The sequence below is a fragment of the Falco cherrug genome, chromosome 1 (genome assembly GCF_023634085.1).
Source record: "Falco cherrug isolate bFalChe1 chromosome 1, bFalChe1.pri, whole genome shotgun sequence".
NCBI lineage: Eukaryota > Metazoa > Chordata > Aves > Falconiformes > Falconidae > Falco > Falco cherrug.
Genome location: NC_073697.1, coordinates 118,006,956 through 118,029,531, shown reverse-complemented (window position 1 = coordinate 118,029,531; position 22,576 = coordinate 118,006,956). Strand labels below are relative to the sequence as shown.

The 22,576-nt window shown below is 46.9% G+C and overlaps 1 protein-coding gene across 1 annotated transcript in view; it reads right to left on the bottom strand.

Moving 5' to 3' along the window:
* Positions 1-22,576, bottom strand: part of SHISA6 (shisa family member 6) — a 246,079-nt gene that overhangs the window by 175,195 nt on the left and 48,308 nt on the right. The window contains 1 exon segment of the mRNA XM_055700786.1: positions 11,974-12,069. Coding sequence (XP_055556761.1) covers positions 11,974-12,069 — 96 coding nt within the window.

Sequence of the window (22,576 nt, the reverse complement as noted above, 5' to 3'; positions counted from 1 at the left end):
TCTGAGTTGTGTGCACAGATATGGCCTCACACAGAGGCGATCTACTCAGAAATATGATGGTGCAGGATGAGGCTTTTCACTCAGCAGATCTGCATCTTGCTGCCTGCACTAACATTTCTCGTGTCATAGTCAGGAAGACAAGCGGGTGAGCTCAATCTGTCTCACGCATTGATCACAACATTTGAACAAACTCCCACAGCAAAGACCAGTTTGACTCCTAGAGTCAGGGATCAATTTTCAGCCTGACCAGCAAACTCCTTTTTGTTCATATTATAGGCATATTTCTTCCAGGAACATCAATTTATTTTATTTTATTTTTTTAAGGGCTGTAACATCTCTTTAATTCCTTTCTTGTTCAGAAGGGGAAATGCACACTGGGAACAAACCCGCCCTTTTCTTAAGGGGCAGGTGTGCAACAGCAGCATGCTATGGTCTGCACTAGCATACATAAGCTTATTTTCTGCAGCAGGCCATTGAAATCAATTAAAAAATACCAGTCATTGGCAGAAAGTGGGCTTGGAATCAGCTCTTTAGTTGAGGAACTAGGCTGTCATCCAGGAACTGTATGTCAGCTATACGAATTACTGGCAAAACCCCCAGTTTCTCTGTTGATTCATTGGATGCTAGGACTATCCAAGAGTCAGAAAACAGGTCATGAAGAGATCTGCTACTGGGTGAAGGCTTCTTGCTCCGTGTGTCTTCTGGCTATGGGCATTGTCCCATCATTTGCCTCCAGCTGAAGCACTGCTCTCTGTTCTGCAGCCACTAAATTAGGAGTGTCAGTGAAAAAGAGGTGAACCTTGCTTTTCACCTGTCAGAGAAAAAAATCATGTCTTCAGTCTAACCACCAGTCCCAGAAACTGCCACAGACCTGGGTTGTGGCAGCTTTACTCCATGAGAGTACCAGCAGCAGCCCAAATGCACGAGAGTACCAGCAGCATGGAAATGATGCCTCATGCAGGAAAACCTTTGTAGAAATCATCACGACTGCCTTTATATAAGGAAATAAGGGCACACTGCTGCAATAAGTGATTGTGGGCATCTGTTTTCAGGATGCGATGGCCCCTGTATGAGGGATTTCAGGACCCTGAGAAGTTTTAAAGCCACTACCTGAGGGCTGTGGATGACAGAATGGGTTTGCTCCAGTTCTGAGGAGAACTGGAGGTGCTGTCAGAAGGGAAACAGCTGTCTCAGGAACAGTCAGGAGCCGAGCAGTGGGAAGGGGCTCAGCCCTCTAAAAGCGGTGCTTTCTGGGACAGCTGCTGGGGGATTCAGTGCAATCCCGCCTCTCCCACCCAGTGTGGGACCATGAGCGCTTCTTCCCAACAGATTATAACCTTTAGGGCACTTGCTGATGCCCTAAAAGAGAGGTAGCAGAAGAGTGCAAGGTTTGCTTTGGGAAGCTCAAGCAAGGAGAAAATACCGTGATCATCCTTTTCAGTCCATAGCACTCTCTCGCTTCCCAATGTGATCTGCTCTTCTGTTAGGGTTTCTTGGAACCTCCTGGCTCTACAGCATCCTGAGAACCTCTAGGTAGCAAGTCACCTCCATCTGCAGCAAAATGACAGATGAGGGCTACCCATTCCTTCTCCTCAAGCCCTGAGAGGACGGTGGCACCTTGACTCGACCGCCCACCCACTGCTGTGGCAGCAGGAGCAATTCCAGCCTCAGGGGACTGTGAATTCATCTCAGCCTCAAGGCAGTGACAAAGGACAAGGTAGTGCAGTTGCTCCCCTTATCTCCTCCCTGCTCCTTGGGAGCCCTGTGCTTTTTGTTCATGGAAAGCAGGAGCAAATTTTGCACTGCACGGACTTCCCTCACCTGAGACAAAGGTGTGCCACAGCCTGATTTCATGACCCGAACTCAGTCCCAGCAATGCCATTCGAGCAGGTGGGGAATTGCTGAGCTCCGTCTCTCCCTGAGCACACAAAGACAAACTCAACAGCCAGAATTTTCTTCCGGCTAAAGCAAGACCTTTCACATACATGCCAGAGGGAAACTGCTCCTTCTCTGGAGCAAAAAAGAAGTTTCTGCTTTCTAAGACCTGGGTGTAACTGTGCAAACTTCTCAGCACTTCCTCCAGCATCTGCTGTGCCAGCCTGTGGAAGCAGAGGTCTTACCCTTGTAAGGACCCTGTCTCCCACAAGCCCAAGGCTGCCAGCAGTCCACATTGCATCCTGGCAGGGCAACAGTCGTCCTAGTCCTGCTGGTGACCTCAGCCTGTGGCATCAGGCTGGATGACAGGTGCAGGCTCTCTCCACTGAGGATTTTGGTGCCTAGCTGAAAGTACAAGCCTGACTTTAAGCCAGAGAGGGTAGGAACTGTCTAGCTTCACTACAGCCCTCTAAAGTGTCCTTGCAGCCCATGGATGGAAGATTAATGGCTCACTGACAAATGTCACCAGCATTAGTCACTACGAGACAGTCTAAACGGAAAGAGGTTCTTGGCCTGTGGGATCTGCCCTGTCCTGGAAGAGGAAACCTGCCCTGCCTGAATGCAACGGCAGCTGCAGGAAAGGGCAAAACCATCTACACCTGCTGCCTCTGAACCAACAGAGCAACACGAACAGCAGCAGGTCTTACACACCAGCAGATTACAGTTCAGCTTCTGTTATTTCAGCCAAAGCTAGATTAAGGGCCCAAGACACTAAAAGTCAGAGATTTTGTGCTTAGGCGAAGAAGATTTTATTATCCTTTTGACTGCAAAACAACTGCGGTAGGAAAGCCCTCATTTGGCTGCTTTGCTGTATGCCTCTTGGAGCACGGACACCAGACCTGCGGCAAAGTCACGACAGAATTAAACAAAACGGACTTTTGATAATATGAGGAAGAATTCCTCCAGCTGAGGAACAGAACAGCAACTACATGACTACAGAACCATAGCTGTGTAACAGCAGATCTGGGACAGCAAAGTGGTGTTGTACACTGTGAAAGTTAAGGTTCCAGCCTCAAGAGAGATTGTTGCGCACCTATAAAGCCAGGACAAGAAGGAATGAGACATCTGGGGCATGTCTCCCTCTGGTTTGTCCCCATCTAGGAATCATGGTTCCCATCTTCAACCTGTGGCCTTTAGCCACTAGCACAACATAAACTGGTCACAGCCAGGGGCCCACATGCTGTCAAGAGATGAAGGTGAATCTGTTTCAAAAGAGTAGAAAAAGGCAATCAGTAAGTTCAAGTCTGTCTCTCAAGGACTGTTTGCAATGTGGCATCTGTTGTATAAACCCTCTGCAACTGTCCACAGATTTACACGGTCTATTAAAGCACAAACTGAAGCTCCTAAGACCAAATAATTTCCATACGAGTAAGTACCGTATCTAGAAAATAAATCTGGAAAGCAAATGTGGGACCTGTGTCTCCAAAGACACTTCTCTGATGATGAGCCCATGTTTCTCCCAAGGAAGCGTAGAAGATAAACCCTATATAACACAGTGGTTTTGCTATAGCAGTAGATTTTTGGGCATGCCCAAGCTCTTCATCTGTCAAACTCTGACCACGGGATTCAGTCATTCTGGTGAGATCACTGGTGCTTAAAGAATTACAGATCCCTCTGCAAAGTCCCCTACCTGCACCCAGGAATCTCCAATTTTTCATAATATATGAATTTCTTATTTACAGTCTGCAAAGATCATTAGGACTGAGTGTTGACCTGCTGAAGAAACAGTATGCCAACTCTAAGGGTGATTCTTAATGTCAGTTTAAATCCCTCTTTGGGAAGGTAACCAGTCTGAGATGCTCAGTGACACTAGAAGGAAATCATAAGGCTTTTTATACATCAGTTCTTGATAACAAATATAGAAAAAGACACTCTTCAAAGGGAACTTTGTGGCATGCACCTGAAGCTTTCTGTTTCATAGATAGCTGGGCTGCAACTGCCAGCTTTTCACCAGCCTTCAGCTCAGTTTTCAAAGGCACCTGCCAAAGCATCATGGAGAGTTGACAGACTTTCTGTGAAAGGGCATCCGATAATAGGCAGGGCTTTTTTCTTCTCCTCTCAGCTATTGTAATTTATTTTGATATACTGTTAACACACAGCAGAAAGAAAAGGAATCCATTCTAGAATATAGATTACTGAAAACCATCCACAGGAACTCAGCAGAGTGCTGGATGCAATGGAGTTTGTAGGACAAGGAAGTGGGCAGCAAAATAATTCAGTGACCACAGATGGAGAACAAGCTGAGTGCTAACTTCCGTGATTTACATCGGCATGGAAACATAAGGTCCTCAGCAGTGGCAGTGGTGAAGGCTAATCCCAAACTCCTGTGCATGCCTGGGTCTGTAAAGGGGGCCACATGCTGAAGTCGAAAGCCAGAGGTGCCTCATGGCCTTTTGGAAAGTGTCAGGTGCAAGTTTAGCTCCAATACCGCAAGTTTCAGTGCTAGCTGCCAAAACACATGGCTAAACCCTGCCTGCCTGTGTGCGTGCAGAAGGGCACAGGGTGGCCTTTCCCTGGCTTGGACGTGAGATATGGGGTTTACCCATCCCTCAGTGGGATAGAAGAGGCAACCCAACCTGACTGGCATCTTCTCTTCCCATGTCAGTGCTGCCTGTGTCTGCCAGGAAGCATGTTGGATCAGGTTGAGTTACAAATGCCATTGACCAGGGACAATAAGATCCCAAGCGACCACGAGGATCTCTGCCCACGCACCAGCCAGGCTGCCCATGGGGCCAGCTCGCTTCCTCTCCACAAGCAGCAGGCACCACTGGCTGGCTGACTACGGAGCAGCCGTGGGCTTCTTGCCACGAGAAGCTCAATCTCCAGGTTTAGCAACGATAGATGTGCTCCATGCCCTGCTTGGGGTAATTTTTCTGCTGTTTCTTTAATAAGCTTGAGGAAGGCTCGGTCTGAGATTAGCTGCCAATCCTCCTCCTGCTCATTGCTCATGGCACAGGGCACACTAGCTCGGAAAGCCACGTTCCAAAACAGCCTCTCCAGGTTGTGCTTTAAGCCAGGTTTGTGGCCAGTTTGTCTGAAGACAGAAATGTACGAACCCATCACCTTAGTTATTTTAACATACTTTGCAGAAGGTGAGCCCAGGGGTTGATATGGTTTTGGTCACGTTCACCCCATTCCTTGCCTACAACACCGGCATGCTGCACAACCGCTGCAGGCATCAGTATGGTTCCCATGACCTCCCACCCAGCTCTCCTCCCACCCAGCTATTCAGAGGGCTATAAAAAAAAAGAGCTGTCCAGACTCTGCTGAGAAATGGACGGTCGCGTCTGAAGTTGATTAAATAATTCAGAGCGGATTGAAATGCCCTATTGTGTAATGGAATCTATCTGCAAAGCTATGAAGCAGTTTCCACATCCCAATGATCCTATTTTCAAGTCAATACAATTAAGTGTCGTAATATGCAATAGTTGAAATTAATCTGGAATCAGAATGCAAGTGATCTTTATCACACACGCTGCAAGACACCATCAAGATCATTAGATATTATCCAGGACGAACATAAAATGATTCATTGGGATGCAGCAGGCTCTGGCTTGACATCTCTCCATTGATGCAAAATGTTTAACAAGTGTTTAATGAGCAAAAGGACTCAACATACCTAACCCTCGGTTTCTTCGTAATCTATTCGTGGAGTGTTATAGATGCAGGTAGGAAAAAAAATGACCCTTAAACTTCTCTCTTTCCCTGTATTAATGAGTCTACTGCAAGTTCAGATTACTAATGAGGGGGGGAGGTAGTAAATTCCATCTTGGAGCTGATTCATTGCATGTTTTGTAGCTGCATTGGCCCAATGCTGGTTGCAACAGATGTAATCCAAGACCCCAAAATAACAAATTAAGGGTATGAAGCAGCACTTTGGGAAAGGAACTGGGACACAAGGCTGCCAACCAAGCAACAGGGAACCATCCACGGCAGCAGGGAACCAGGGCAGTGTTGGAGAGAGGAATCAGAATCCTCAAACTGCTAATGATGATAACATTAATGAATCTCTTTCCTCCTATTCATCTCTGAATCATATTTACATGCCAAAAGACCAGTAAAACTGCTGGTTCCTGAGATGATGCTTGTAAAAGAGGCTCAGTTTGGGGTCTCCAAAAGGAACATCTGTGTGTGTAAAAGCGGAATGGGTACAATGTGTGTACAAGAGGAGGAGGTGGTGTCATCCAGTATGAACACCTGGTCCCATTTTATCATGTCGTATCACGTTTAGTCTGTATGCAAAGCCTGCAGCATGCTGAATATTATAAATCCACTGAGGTGTCTGCACAGAGATTAGTTTGCATACAGATATGTCATTTATGAAATACAGAGCTTGTCACAGACATCCTTCAGCTTGCAGAAAAACCAGTGCAGGTGGGAAGAATGTGCAAATGAGGGAACACAATGGATGGGCAGATCAAGACATTTCAGGAAGGAAACCTGATCCTCGTATTGACACAGGATGTCCCACAGCCCAATCATCATCGGCAAGAGTCACACAAACACGAACTTGGCAATGATGTCTTTAGCAAACATAGACTTAGTCATGAGTAATTTACTCTGCACTTCCTCTCTCTGTGCAGAAGGAACGCATCACCTTGCCGTGGGAGCAGGAGAGACGTGGTGCTGGGAAAGCTCTGGAACTCCCAGGGGAGAAGAAGAGGAGAACATGGAGCTGCCGCCCACCTCAGCTGCTGAGACACTGAAGCAGCTCAGGAAGATCTTGGTTGCTAAGTACAATCTAAAGCTGCGTTTGTCCTCTTCCATGTTTGCCTTTGTAGGAGGTTCTCTTGTAAACAAACACAAATGTGAAACTGTCAGATAAAGCAAGCTGTTGCTTTACTCTTGAAACTTGTCCTGCAATAAGCCTGAGTGACCCTGCTGACCCCAGCCCCCAGCTCCCGCCTGTGGGAGCACCGTGCACTCCCCGGAGTGGGCTGAGTCTCCAGGAGGCTGCGGGGTGCTACTGGTGGGTGAGGGTCTGTCCGTGAACCAGCAGCACAAGGTGCCAGCCCAGTGGTGAGATGACAAGCAGGTGAGGAGGGGCCATAAGACTTAGCTGCCACCTGAAGCTTGTCAGCTTTCCCTCCCATCCTGACATTACTTTGTCTCCTCTCACTCTTACAAACCCCTGCAGCTTCCAAACCTCAAACCCATGTGGTTGCCGTCTCCCACTGCTCTGGCACCATGGGATGCATGGTCTGTCTGTCCTCAGAACAACTCATGCACATGGTCTGGGCGGGGAAGGTGATCATTTTCTAAGGTGGGACTAGATCAAAAACAATTTGCTTCTTTTGAATACGCACCAAAAAAGCTGATTTGAGGGAGATTTTGCCAAATATCTGTGAAAAAGCAAGAGTCAGCACCAGCTGACCTCTCGCTTTCCCCTCTGCTTGTATTTGGATGCTGTGCATCAGTTTGGGTAACAGGGGGAGGAATATTTATCAGTCAGCAATGGGTGAGGCTGTATCTGGGGCGTGTGATGTCTAGTTGGGTGTGAGGTCAGGCTGAAGGACACATACTATGTTCCCACACACACCAGGCACAAAACTAGCTCAGACTGGACAGCTGTGCCTTACATGAAGCATTGTACCATCGAAATAGTCTCCTGACCCACTTTGCAGATGCATGAGATACAACCATGCTGCAGGACAGTGAGAACAGAGGCCCAGACAGACAAATCCCACATGTAGGCTGTAAATCTTGCCATATCCATACCCAATAGCACAAGATAAAATGGGACTGCGGGTAGCTTTTATTGCTTACTCCCCAGGCTGGCTTCTCTGCACCAACATCATTTTTTACATTGCCCACACCGCAGGACGCTGGTGCAGCCCCCCAGAGATACCAGCAGCAACGTAGTTGGGCTTGAACAGCCACATCACACTGACTTAGACGCATGGTTCATTTTTCCTCCCCTGCCTACTGGTGCTGCTGGAGAACATCCTAGGTGTCAATTTTAGCAGGATGCTTGAAGAGACTCCTGCATGTGCTCTGACAGAGCACGTCTCCCAGTGAACCCAGGAACAGCGAAGATTTGCAGCCTTGAACCACAAGTGAGAGGTTCCATTTCTGAAGGTGTTACTGGGCAGGCTGTGGGGACACTTGACTCTCCCTGAGTTTTCCAGACATGCTTTTCAAGTTGTTGCCCTGCCTCTGCACCTTCTCAAGGATCTGGCCTAGACTTACAAGAATCTAGCAGATGGTAGGAAAAGTCCTGGTTTTCCCTTTAAGATGACCCCGCAGTACAGGATCTAAAATCCCACGTTCCTCCTGCCTCACTGTTCCCTGACCCCTGGCACTCCATTCTTCTGGGAAATTATGCTTTCCCAGCAAAAACCTCACTGTTTTTAATACTGTTGCAGAGTTACCAGGAAAACAAAGAAGTTGTTTATTGACGAAGCAAGCTTATCATCTGCTCTAAAGAATTTCTACTCTTGTCACAGACTGGTGAAATACAAGGAGCCCAGCTCCATTCAGAAACTGTTTGCAAGCTCTGAGGCTGGTAGTAAAAGAAACCACACCAAAATAAAAATCATTGTTACCTGAAAACTCAACAATCATGATCTGCAGTAGTCAATGTGGAGTTAATTTACTGCTCTTTTAGACTTGTTCACCCGCTGTGGTTGAATATCCATGTGGGTGCTTGCTCCATGTTGTCTTGCAGCTGTGTAAGTTCCTACACCCGCCTGTGTGGCTGAGCAGAGCTCCACAGAGCCCTGGCAGGACAGCGAGTACAGCCCATGTCAGGGTAGTCTCCACCTGGAACATCTGAGAGTAGCAAGATGCTCAGAGAGAGAACAGGTTGAAGAAGCAGCTTTTTAAGTCAGGTTAAAAAGAGGGATGCACAGAGGGATGTGATAGCTCCTGTCTCCAACGCTCCTACTTGTTTCACTGGAGCACTGTACTCTCATAGCAACTACCACAGCAACTGGAGCAATAGTAGCTACTCCTACACAAGCCAGGGCAGGCAGGACTCATCTGCCTTCCTGGTGGCTAAAAGACCTAAGACCAGGGCTTCTCTCTTGCTAGAGGGGGAAAGAAGTGTCTCGTGACACCAGTGAACGCTCCTTTAGATGTGCTGGTGTCTCCCAGGTGTCTCTACATGGAATTGCAGGCTGCTACCTCAGAATAAAATGTCTAACTTCTACCTGCCTAATATTAGATGAGATTAGCCCTGCCATGTTTCTCACCATGGAGACTTTCTACGACCTAAAGACTTTGGATTCATTCCTAAGATCATCATGACAGACTGACAGTGAAGTCTTTTACCATGGTTTGAAGAACGTACTCTGTAGTGATTTTATAGACTTAAATGCCAGGCAGTGATGCATTGCCCAATGGAGTGTCATATGAGAATCATAAATCACAATCTTGCAGGAGCTTGTGGATGTCAGACATGTGAATATGCTGATTTCGTATCCATGGTAGTTTGGCATGTCTCACATCTTTGTCTTCTGCCCCAAATAGATTAGCTCTTAAACATTACTCAGCGCTTGGAGTTCTGCCACAGCACAGAAGACAGTTGAGAAAACACCAAAAATGTGTCTTCCAGTGCAAAGAAATAAACTTCATTGGCTTTGTTCAGTCTGAAAGCAGAACTGTTTTCCATGGCGGTGTAACAACAAGGCAGGGCGAGGTTATTTGGCTAATGGTAGTTGAGGCGGAGATTTTAACACATGCACTGGAACTGAAATAGGACAAAATCTGAGCATGAAGCTGCTCAGCTGAAGCTCAGGGCTGCAGCCCTTGCTGCCATCTCTCCCACCTACGTATACAGCTGTGTGGCCAGTGCACAGTAAACACAGGAAATCTATCATGTAACGTTTCCAATAATCATCAACAAATGATGTAGGGCACAATCCTTATGACAGAGCCCCTAAGTCAGTCATTTGTTATATCCACAGGCCCTGCTTTCACAGCACAAGTAGGCAATCAAATCATATCGCAGACAAAGACAAATCTACACATTTGCATTTGCACACGCAAACAAGACAGTTTGCCTGCAGAATGCATGGAGATGTTATTCCCTTGCACCAGTCATGAGAGTCACGACTGAGAAGTTAGAAATTAACATTAAAGTACTATTAAAATAAAGTGCGAATTTACAGGTAGCTGAAAAGTCAATTCAAAAGCCAGGCCAATCCACACTTTTATGTCCATAAACAGCCAACATATAGTTTCATTTCTTCTGATAATAAAAGCTTTTTATTCACTTTGGAAAGCACCACCCTATCTGGAGGCTGTTGGTAGAGGTGGCACGCAAACAGTCTGGATTCCCACCGCCCATTCTCCCACCTTCCCAGGGATAGGAGATGTGCTCTGTGGGGCTTCCAGCAAAGCCAGCGGGAAAGGTGGGGAAAAACCACTGGCCCGTCTACAGAAGATCAGAGCCACCGAGAATTTTCAGTTACAGAAGGAAAGCAGGTTTTATATTAGTTTGGAAGGAACTGGGAAAGTATATCGTACAGAAAACTACTTGAAAATAGTTCAAATGTCTACAACAGAGGCAGGATTTATGGCCCTGCCCGGGGTTATCCATGTGCTTGATGAAGGCTATCAGGACACACCGCACCTCTACGGGGGTACGCTTCCTATCTCACCCTAAATATACTGTCAGGCCTGATGTGATATGACTGTCAAACGCCTTTTGGATGGAGAGGAGAAAGGGTGACCTTGTGTGACATGCCATCCACGAGTTTTTCCTTGAACCACTTCAGTTCCCAGCCCGCCTGAAGGTTCATGGTGGTTTTCTCTGCTTTCCTCCCACCAGCGCCGGGCCAGGCTGGAATTGCAGGTTATTGTATTACAAGTCCCACGGGTGCTGCCTCAGCCTCAGTAAACTTTATTTAAGCACACACAGACATACACAGACAATATACATATATTTGTTTCTTCTCTGACAGTTCTACAGGACCAACACTGCTTTGGATGACACTCGTGGAGATTTTGAAAAAGTGCAGGAAATGTAGGAAAAAAATAAAGGTCTTTTAATAATTTGAGAGTCATGGTCATCCACAGAAACAACACAGGTGCATTCAACCAGGCGAGCACATGGACACATCTCCACATACAGTACATTGTGTCTATATAGGTATCTCCATATACATTGTGTCTATATAAATGTACAACAGTCTCAGAAGTCAGCAGGACACAAAACCAGACGAGTACTGGCATGGCACATGCTTGCACTCCCAGTGTCGCAACCCACTGCCAGTGCACCAGTGTGACTCGGTCAGGGTGCGGGTGTGAACAGAAAGATGCTCCAAACATAGGCTCACTGTACACTATAAAAACTCACCAAATACGCAACAACGTCATAAAATGAACATTCATCTGGGGTTCTGGTGACCAGCTACTTTGAGTCAGATCTCACAGCTTTTGTGTCACCACAACTCCTGGGATATATGGTTACTTATCTAATATAGCTACAACTGTCTCTCAACATATATTTTATATACAGTACATATACACAGAACATACACAGAGCAGTATATGTATATTTTTGTGTTTTCATGTTTGTACATTATATCACAGATTATATGAACACATAAAATATACGTTTTAGGACCTAAAAAGAAATAATTTTATAAAATATTCATAATACCTCCCCCCTCCAAAAAAAAGCCCAGTAGTCAAACAAAAGAAATCCAGAAACGCGCTCGTGAAGTGTCAGCTGCCTGCCCTGAGACAGCATCGCACTCCCTCCCCTTCCCTTTGTAAGTACAGCAGCACAATGGTGGTTTGCAACCATGCACCCAAGAAAACACAAAGCAGTATAAATTGTTGACCTGTAAAGTCAGAGTGGAGTCTGGAGCCTGGCTGTCTGACTCGACACTCTCCCACTGTCTCCCTTGCTAGGATTTAAAAGCTTCTGCCAGGAGCACAGTATTTTACCTGCAGCGATATTCGCTAGACTAAATCTACTGACTGCAGTCCAATACTGTTATCTCATAGCACTTAGAACCCAGCTTCTGAGTTATAGCTTGTTTATTTAAAACAATCTTTTTATTTAGCAAAAAATTGTTTCCACTGTACCCTTCGTGTGTCCTCTTCCTAATGTGACAAACCCGGAGGAGATGAAATTATGGAGATCTGGCCCTCCACTTCGATAAACATCCTTTCCGTAGTGACCTGCCGAGGAAAATAAAACAAAGAAACCTTTACTCAGTGTGTAAGTGTGTATGTATATACACACATATAAGCTATACAGTCCAGCTGTCACCCTCATATATGAGCACCAAGGTCCCACCACATGGTTACATTACTAATGGCAAGCAGAGGCTATAACAGAGCAGAACAGATAGAAGAGCGTCAAAGTCTTATTGCCTTATTGGCAAAGATAGGAAGAAGAACAATTGCATATTTTGGTAACTGCCAAGGAACAAACAGATTCTGATAGGCGAACCAACCAACATGCCAAACCAGGCACCTCAGTCTCCGGGAAACTTGATCATCGCTGCCGGGAGCAGTGCGCCGGAGGAATTGGTCCTGCTCAGACCTACAAGACTAAGGAGCTAAAGGAAAGCAGAAGAGATGTGGCTTTGATTCCTCCCGATTCCAGCCAGGCCCCTGACACCACCACGTCCTGTTGGTAGAGGTTTTATCTCAGCACAAAAGCAAAGGTGCGAGTACCACTCTTGTCCAGGCTGGACCAGGTCCCCGTTAACGGTATGATCGCAAACTTTGCCTTTTAGCCTTGATTTGCTCTGGTCCTGAATGGCATCCCTGGATAGTTTCTCAAGTGCAACTTGTCTTTTGCAGAACGCTTCCTAGGATTTTTCTCAGTCCGTGACAACAGAGCAGGTTCAGGAGACACCCAGCTTTTTAATATTTTAATATATTAATAAAGAAAAAGGCCTTCTGCCTCCCTGTTTCCATGCAAAGCTCTGAAATGAGGACATAGATAATTTTTCAGATACTCTTTATCTTCTCCTCCCTTTTTCATGTTGTTAATTTTTTCTGTTCCTTTTATTTTTGAAAGAGGCAAAGATAAGATAGGTGTGGGGGGAGGGAAGGCAGCCAGCCTCAGGGGCTGGGAGTGCAGCTCCCTCCCTGTTAAGTCTCCATCTTCTCCATGCCTTTCTGCACGAGCCCGTGATGCATCACTGTTCTCCTGAGCTGTGGTGGCTGCAAGTCCAGCACGGCAGATGGTCCAGTGCAGGGCACCCGGGCAGGACAGCTGAATCAGGAAACTGGGGGGGGTGGGGGGGTGGGGCACGACAAATGGGCATCAGGGATCCAGGTGGAAATGCAGCCTGGGGCTATATTCTGGCTGGCTCACATTGCTCCTGACAGATGTTACAGCCCTTTACTATTTTTCAAACACTGAGACCAAATGCCGTTTGTCCTCATCCATTTCCAGGCTCTCTGGCAACACTGTGAAAACTACTAAGAACAGAGACTTTAAAATCTCATCAGTCTGCAAAGTTTTGTTCTTTCCATTTTAGTCAGTCATTCCTGCCCCAGTATCCCAGCAGCTACTAGTGGTTTTGCAGGCCATTACTGCTGTCACCCTGCATATGAGTGGGCTGAGGGTGAGCACCGCCGCAGGGTGTGAATTGTCCCAAAATGTGCAGCTGTTCTGCCCTGCAATGGATCCCAGCGGCTCTGAAGCCCACTCCCCATTCAGGGAGGACACCAGATTCTGCCCAGCCAGGACAGCCCAGCACAACTTTTGCCATCACATGAGCATCTTGAGGGTTCTCAGAGGAGGCTTATGTACAGCAGGCAGAAGATGCTGAGACTTCTGAGAAATATTTATTCCTATCGAACAGAAAAAGCATCCCACTCCCTTTCCTCTCACATTTTTTCCGGTCAAGGTCAGTCAAATGTTCCCTGTACACTTCTCAAAACACTTATAAGGTGTTTCTACAGGTTTGGGAGTGTTAGACAGTTTTCTTTTTACAGTTATAGTAACGCAAAGTGGTAGTAAAAACCTTAAAAAAACCCATACATTGGCCAAGAGTTTCCAGGAAAAAAAAAAAAAAAAGAAAAGAAAAGAAAGAAAGAAGGATTTTCTGCTTCCACAGCAAAGATCATGGGCTCATTCTCTCTTCTTCCTACCTAGCTCCTGCAAGCTCTGGCTGTGGTGTTCCTGGAAAAGGGTGGCAGACCTTTGCTTCTGAGTCCCTGGAAGAGATTTGTGCTTCATGAGATGTTTGTTCTTGTCCTGAGAAGCCTGCAGAGATGGTTTGTGGCTACAATACCCAATTTGCTTTCTTTTTCTCTATCACTTTTCTGTAATGTGCTGCATTATTTTCTTTCCAGTAAGCCAATTTTTGCTCATGTGCCATCAATTTCTATGCTCTCAGGGCTAGCTACTCTGGTGACTTGATGCTCTATCAGTGCCATAAATTTACCGTTTTAAACAAGAATAAAAGAAACACACAAATAAGTGCTATCACCTCTAGCTGAAATCAGCTCTTTTATATGTCCCCTTGGAGATTCTGTTTAAGACAGAGATCAAGAAGGGGAAGTATATATATATATAAAAAAAAGTAAACATTTACTGGCAGATTGAAGATCATTCATCAGCCATTTGCTCTCTGAACCTTGCTCTGCCCCTTCTTATAGTAGGCAGCAGTTAAATTAAAACATCCCTGTGATAACAATGTATTAGCATTTGAACAGGAGTTATGTTTTCCCATGAGAAACTTGAATTTGTAGACTTCAAGTAGCCCGAGTTTTCCCTTTTTATGGATACATTATAGGATGTTACATTTGTTTTATATGTTTTTGGGTTTTTTTTTATTCCTGCTCACTTGTGATCATTTCTTTTGGCTTCACAGTGTAAAAATGAGGGTACGCAGCTTTTACTTTTAGAAGCGCCTTGGGGGCTGCCGTAAGCACTGCTTGACTGAGATGTTTCACCCGAGAAATGAATGCTCCCTTGCACCTTACCAAGATGCATCTGCCCAGTAGCCACAGCAGATCTAAATAAAGGCAAGAGTGAGCAGACAAGGCTGCCGAGCGATGGGAGCGCAGGCAGGGCCATGCCGGACCACAAAACCTCCCTGTGCCATGGGGCTCTTCTCCTGCTGCCCTTCAGCGGCGTCCTTCACCCAGCTGCCAGGGGTCCTTCCACCGCTGGTGGGGAGGGACTGGCTCTGCCAAAGGGGCTTCAGCCCCCGCTGAGCCGAGCTGCTGATGTCCATGCCTGTCTCATGGGCTAAGGAGCCCCTGGCACTGACCCAAGGTGTTGGCTTTTAGCAGGCTGAAGCTGGGTGTTTCCCTCTGCCCTACGGCGAGGAAGCTAAAAATGGCCTAATTCCTTGAAAAAACAGTGTAATTAAAAATAATAATAAAAAAAAAAAGAAAGAAAGAAAAACAGACTGATTTTCATTTCGTTTGACTTCGGGGATTTTTACTGCCCATCAACCCCCAGCTAACAAACCCTGCCATCCCAGGCAGAGGGGCATCTCTTTGCCACCCCGCAGGGTTGCCCTGAGACCACCTCGGTTGCACCAGCCAGTGGGCTGCGAGCTCCTGGGGCTGCCCAGTGCGGCCAGCATAGAGCCATGGGGCTGCAGCACAAGCACACCGTAAGATGGACATCTCCGAGCTAAATCTGCCCTGTGAACAAGGTGGGGCAGTTTGGTGGCTCCCTTGTACCTGCTGCCTGCAGGCATTACACACATCGCTCTCCCTCGGAGCAAAGGTGCCTTTTGGCGCTGTGCTTCCCTGGGAGCACACACGAGACATTCCATGGGCTGCAGCCACCAGGGACCTGAAATCCAGGACCCAGAGGCAGCACCCAAGACCTCAAAGAAGTCAAATGGAGCAAGAGCAGCAGGCCAGCGTTGCGAGCAAGGCAAGGCAGCCCAGCCCAGCACTCATGTCCTCGGGCTCCCAGCATGTACTTTCCCTCTTTTACAGCTCCCGCTTTGGGTCAAATTAGCTGCCGTCTGCTAGTTTTCCGTATCCAGGTGTCCTACCCAGCTAGGACATGTTAATTCTCTCTGGGTCTTGCTGGTAGCTGCATGAGATCACAACCAGTGTCATCCTTTGAGCAGCCACCGAGCAAGCCAGCAGCGTGGCTCCGTCCCCTCCACGTGCCCCTGTGTCCCCATAAAAACGGGAGCTGTGTCCCTGTCTGCAACGGGAGCCTGCACAGCACTGGCGGTCTGTGAATGAAACACGCCGTGCAGAAGCCAGATTTGATTACGATGGAGTCTCACAACACGCACTACTTCCAAAGCAAAGCAACCACCCACATACCTGATCTCATGGCACGGAACATGCAATCTTTTAATACAGTGTTCCTCTAGAGATTTTGCATCTCTAAGGTCTGTTTCTCGTGGTTAGGGTAAAATTTAAAATGCTGCTTCAGAGCACTGTGTCTGACTCCCTGGAAGAGGCTTCTGCTGCTCCCTCACTCCCTGCTCTCGCTTACACTCATATCCGTGTGCTCTAATGCATGTAAGCCCTCAGATGCACACAAGCTCTCAGGCTTTTTCATTAAAAGAAATGAACAGGACTCCAGCAAGGCTGTGTGTTACTAAAGCAAATGAAGATTAACACTTACACAACTTAAAATTTCCAGAAGAAATTGAAACAAGGCGAAACATGACTTTCCCCCCCCCCCCCCCCCCCCCGTCTCCTTCAGTTATAAGGCACAGCAAAGGCAAAGAGCAGATGAGCATTTTGCCTGCCACGGAATAAAGGCATATTCTTCAGGGCATACAGCTCAAAGAGGGAACATTTCATTACAATGGCATCCTGCATAACACACATATGGAACAAACTCAGTCACAAACAGCAATTACAACCCCAGCTCTGATTTAACAGAATTATTAGAGCTGAACTAAAACGCTGTTATCCACCTCTTGGAAACATTATTACTGAGTGCAGATTACATCACCCTGAGAAGGGCAGACAGGGACTGTCGTGGACAGCCTTTTGCATGATACACTGTGGGATTCTGACCTTATCCTTGTCACAAAATTTGTTGGAAAAAAAACCTACACCCAGAGAGGAGTCCCCACATCCAAACTCGTAAGCGCAAGCATTATTCTCAGACAGATCTCTGTGGGAAAAAAAACCCCACAAACATTTTGGGGAGGAAGAGAACCCCTACAACCTGCTTGCCTCTGATGCTGCTCATTTCTGCTGGAGTGATTCTTTTGGAGCCATTTTACACATATCAACAGACCAAGACACAGGGCATGAGCTGCCAAAATGACTGTAAAGTGTTTGCTGAGCACATGGCAGACTGCTCTGCATCGCTCCGTCTATCCTGTCAATCAAATACAAACTAGTGCTAGGGGAGGCACGGCTCCAGACCCGAAACGAGGAATTCCTGCGTCCAGAGCTGCGCAGGGCAGCCAGCAAGCACACAAGCCATCTCAATTTGAGAAAAGTCTAATTGCAGAAATTGGCAGGTATGGGACATGGCTGGGGGCTACACCATGTGCAGGCAGCTGGGCTTCTCAGTATCATACCACAGCATGGGCTGCAGATTAACAGAAATTACAATCACAAGAAGGGGCACCCAAGGGATGTCACTGAAACAATACCATTTTCTTTTTCTAAAAAAAAAAAACCCAAACAAACAGAAGTCTTCTGACACTTGTCTGAATAAAGGCACAGCAATGACCACCACCATGTGTTTTCTGGTTTAATTCTGTAGTTCTGGAATCACTGTCTATCCTGAACATGTAAACAGACATACAAAAAAACCCAACAACCAACAGCTGGAAAGAGTTCAGTGGTACTTAAGGTGAGCTGTCAGCATTGGGCAGCCAGATATGGACAAGATGTAGTCCAAATCAATGCAGGGAATAATAGGGTTTTCTATGCCCTACAGATATTCCTTGCTTTAAATTACACGGGTGGTCTGAGAGCTGAGTTCCACTCAGTCTGTCCTAATAACATGACAACCTATCCATAATTTCATCCTCTTTCAAAATAACTGCCTCTTCTTTCTTTACCTCCTTTTCCTCATGCTAAGCCTTTGTCAGATCTTTCCTGCTTCATCCCTCTTCCTCTCCATCGCACATGACTGCTGACCACAGAGACCCTCCTCAAACCAGCCCCCACGGGACCATCTGGCCACAGACTGTGCTAAACAGGGGATGGTCTTGTCCATTTTCTCACCTGGCTCCCTGTCCATGGCACAGCAGGAATGGTTTTCTAGGTCAGGGTTTCTGTGATCCCCAAGGTCCCCAAGGCTTTTGTGATGTTTCTGAAAGTGAACCTGAGCAGACAGAGCCAAGTCTCACCCACTATGAGCCAGGTGGTCCCGTCTCTGGGGCTGCTCAACCAGCTGCCCTGGGCTCCATCCAGCAAGGACATGGCTCTTGTGTAACGGACTGCCCATACATCAGTAAACACGGGATCACTCCCAAGCCAAGGGGGGACTTTGGGGTCAAAAGAGAAGAGGATCATTCCAACTGAAACTTGCGAGACCTGTACTTTTCCTTTTGATTTATTTCGTTGTGACTTCTGCACTATCAGCTTTCAGAGCACATTTGCATCACAGCTTCCAGCCTTCTTTACAACCAGGAGGGGTAAAAGCTTACTACTCACAACTGAATGCTGGAGCTCTCAAGTAAAATTATTGGCCAGGAATGGGGCTTTATGGAAAATGATGCATACTGGAAGATTTCCCACAACATCACAAGAATGGGGAACCGTTCCCTGGCATGGGGTTTGGATCAGTCCAAACTAGCAACCCTGCCAAAAATATGCCCACTTACTGCACAGCAGACCAAGCCAAATCAGTGCAGGGAGCTGCATGGGTCCAGGTCGTGCTCATGTATCTTTCTGGCATTGGAAAAGATGTAGAAAGTGAAGCTAAAAGCTGTGCTGGCTTTCCTCGGCAGTGACCAAGAGAACACCTCCTGTTGTTAATCATTTACTCTGTTAACTACAGCAGTTGTCTTTGATATTGCAGCTCCCCTGCAAGGTGTAACAACCTGAAAGAGGCTTCATGAAACATCATTTTTAGGTTCTGTTAACTTATAAAAAAAAAAAAAAAAAAGATTATGTGAAAGTAAGATACATGACTGCAGTGCTAGAGGGTCTCGCTGGCAACATGCAACAGGGATGACAAAAACAGTGATGATATCATATTCTATTGAGATGTATAAATAAAAACACTGTCAAAGAAAGAGGATTAAATTGATAGGAAAATAAAATACAGCACCTCTCCAGGGCTCTAAATGCACATGCTGGTGAGCAGAAAACCTACTGAAGTACCTGTGCAGGAACCAGCTCTGCCCTCACGGTCTGCTTCTCATCAACACACGGCTGTGCCAGGTTACGTACACATGTCCTCAAGCATGCTCTGAAGCCCCACAAAGAGCAAACATTTAAGCCCCCCAAAGCCAAGAAAGGACACTCCCTTCCTCGGCAGTACAGCAGAGGGTAGAGACCCCACGGATGTTGCCCTTTATGCAATCAGGGACGAGGGGCTCACACAAACAGGCTTCCTGGATAACTGTACCCCCCATTCCCTCTGCTGAAGCTGTCCTTCTCTGCATGGAAGAAAAGAAGGAAGGAAGAGAGACTCTGATTCTTTTCCCTTGAGGACATAAGGACCCCTTTTCATCACGTGTGCAATTTACAGCAATGCCATCACGTAAAATACAGTGAAAGCACAAGCAAATCAAGACAGTCTCTATAAAAATCTCACCCAGCCACAGTCCTTACCCAGTGAGTACGAGAAAGCCACGACTAAACCTTTAAGAAACCAAACAGGCTTGGGGCTCCTCTTCAGAGGCGTCTCAGATACTGAAAAGCCTGGCGTGACTGCACATCGGTTGTTCCCACCAGGATGAGGAAGAGCCGTGCTGCTGCACCGCGGCACTCGCAGCGGTGAGGTTACAGCTCCAGCCCCACGCAGGGCTGGTGCCAGGTCAGACCTGAGCAGAGCAGGAGGCACGACCGGCTTCCAAAGAGGTGCTCTAGGGCAGCCGTGTGTCAAGGGGATCCTTGCAGCTCAGGCTGTCAAACATTAATGGCAAGTCAGCCCTTCATCTTTCTTCTGCATCCTTAAGCACACCCTATAATTGTACAGCCAGTGAGAAGGAGCTCAAGTTTTTGTATGACTCAGGGGAAGGAGAAAAAGTTTCCTTCTGGGTTTTTCTGGTTTTTTGGGTTTTTTTTTTTACCAGGCCACGATTCAGTTCACTTCTCCTAGTACTCACACATTCATGCTCCCAGGGAAACATGATAGAGACTGAGGACTGTTTTATCATCCTGCTGAATTCTGTAGCGAGGAAACAATTACCGCAGGTTGATTTAAACTACTCCATACAGAGAATATGAGTCATGATTAAACGCTGTAGGTTTTCACAGTAATGTGTATACAGCTTTATCTAGCTTAGTGCTTAGCCTGCTCACCCAGCTCTCAGAAGCAGCAGCTTTAATTTCTCTCCCTGCCAAGAAGCCCTCCAGGCCATGCTTATTCCCTTCTGGCAAGCACCTCAACGCAAGGCTATGGCTTTTCTGATCTGTTCCAGGTGGGACTTACAGTCCATCCTTTATCCACATTGCACCAACAACTGAGTGCTGTGTCCCCAGATCCCTCCACGCTGGCAGGTCTGTGAACCAGGGGAATTTGGTGCTATCCAGAAGTATTCCTTTGTACGTAACCCCAGTCCCACCTGAGGGAGGACTGAGTATCTCCAGGCTTCAGCGCACGAATCCCTGTTAGTCTGTTGGGAGATGGCTAGTCTTTGCCAATCCCCCCTGTTTCCACCTCCTTAACAACAGTAAAAAAGAAAAAGGAAAATTAAAAAAGAAAAAAAAAAAAGAGGAAAAACAGCGCTTCCCTGGCAGAACTCTCCAGGGACAGTTGCAGTGGGGTGAAGGAACAGACGGTGGGAGATGCATCATCACATCAGCCACTGTCTCCAAGGCCTTTCTTTAGCATCATGGACCTGGTGGCGGCTGGTGCAAATGCTGTGGCTCTGCTGACTGCCAGGCATTTGCCCTTCGCTGTCTGCGTGCTGTGGTGGTTGCAGCCCAGTAGCTATGACTTGCTGTTACCAGTGAAAGTCCCCGGGGTTTGTGCTGCCCCGGCAGCGCGGGGGTCCCAGGGCTGGGCTGGCCGGCCCCCAGCTGCCTTGGGCTCATTTGAGCTGTGAGAGCAACACGGTGTCTGTCACCCACCCCGGGCTGGCCCTGCGCTGGGACCAGCCTGCGGCAACAGCCTGACAAAGCCAGGTCCCTGTAGATAAGTTTTATGTATCCATTTTAAGGGCAGAATAAATGGGCCTGTATTCATTTGAATTATGAGCACTAGTTCTGTTGTAACTGTTTCTTGCGTTTTGATTAGTGTTCAAATGTTAAATAACTAACAATACACTTTCAGCTCCGCATACGAAGTGAGCTCCCTTTGGCTATGTAGGATTTTGAGTGTAACGCTGTATCCATGAAGTGTGGTCATAAATCTTCTCCCTTCTCCCAGTACTAATACCCAGATCAGTATGGAAGAAATTCAAAAGTTTCCAGCCAGAGAAAATGCCTGCTTAGATGCACATAAAGTCTTTTGGTTGACACATTTAGAGAAACCATCTTAATTAAGTATCTCATAAATATCTTGGCTGCTTTCCCTGTAACAGTGTTAAATTCCATGGCACATGAGCTCTCCCCAGCAGCGTGGGGCAGGTGAAGGCTGGTTCCATGAACCTCAGCCCCACAGAACGTCCTGCTGGTAGCACAGCACCAGGCTTCACCACTTGCTTGTACTTTGCTGTTTGCTCCCACTGCCCCTCGTTGCTGAGTGTCGTAGGCAATGCAGCACAGGGGCAAAGCGTGCCCATTTTCTTATGCACAAGCTGCATTTCTTAATTGCTGTCAGAGCTAAAAGCTTCGCTGTCTGTGACAAGTTTAGTACTCCTCCTCCTCCTCTCTGTAGGAAACTGGCTGTCTCTTGCCCAGTTCCTGGTCAAAGCTACGTTGGATTTTAGCCTGTCGGTGCAGCACCAAGCGCTGAAGTTATCATACCTTTAAGCTTCTCACAATAAATTGGTGTTATTAAGAAGTCATAGCTTCAAAGAATGTATCTTGTGCTCTGCTTCTCTGCTTTTAATTGAGGTGACCAGCAGAGGTGGCAGAGCTGCTGCAGTTAACCCCAGGTGACCTCAGGTAACTCCAGGTATCTCAGGTGACCTGGATGCTGGAGGTACTTGTGGCTTGGACATTTTGCTGTGTTAAGAGAAAGGGATGAATCCCTGCTTCCTGAGGACAACCCATGTGCACTGGCAGCTCATGTAGAAATTTGAAATAATGGAGGACTGATGGCAACACCTGCCTTGGTGAATAAGCAAGGGCTCGAAGAAGACCTTGCACATAGGTGTCCTCCTGATTCAGGGTCCGATTCTGACCTGGGCCTACTGCTCCTGCGTTATTATTCTATAAGTTACATAATTATTTATATAATTTGCCTTTCACTTTTATTCTCCAGAGGGTTTCAGTGGCCAGGGTACGGACAAGACACAGCTGGACATTTAGCTTTTATTTTAACTTGCAGATTACAGTGGGCACCTCCACTTCCAGCCACTGTTCTGCAGCCAAGGCTTCTCCTGTTTGCTGTATTTCCTACAGCCCCCTTTCTTGAACCACACTTTCACAGCCTTCCTACTGGAACAGCAGCAATTACCTACATGGAAAAGTAACCTGAGGGAAATGT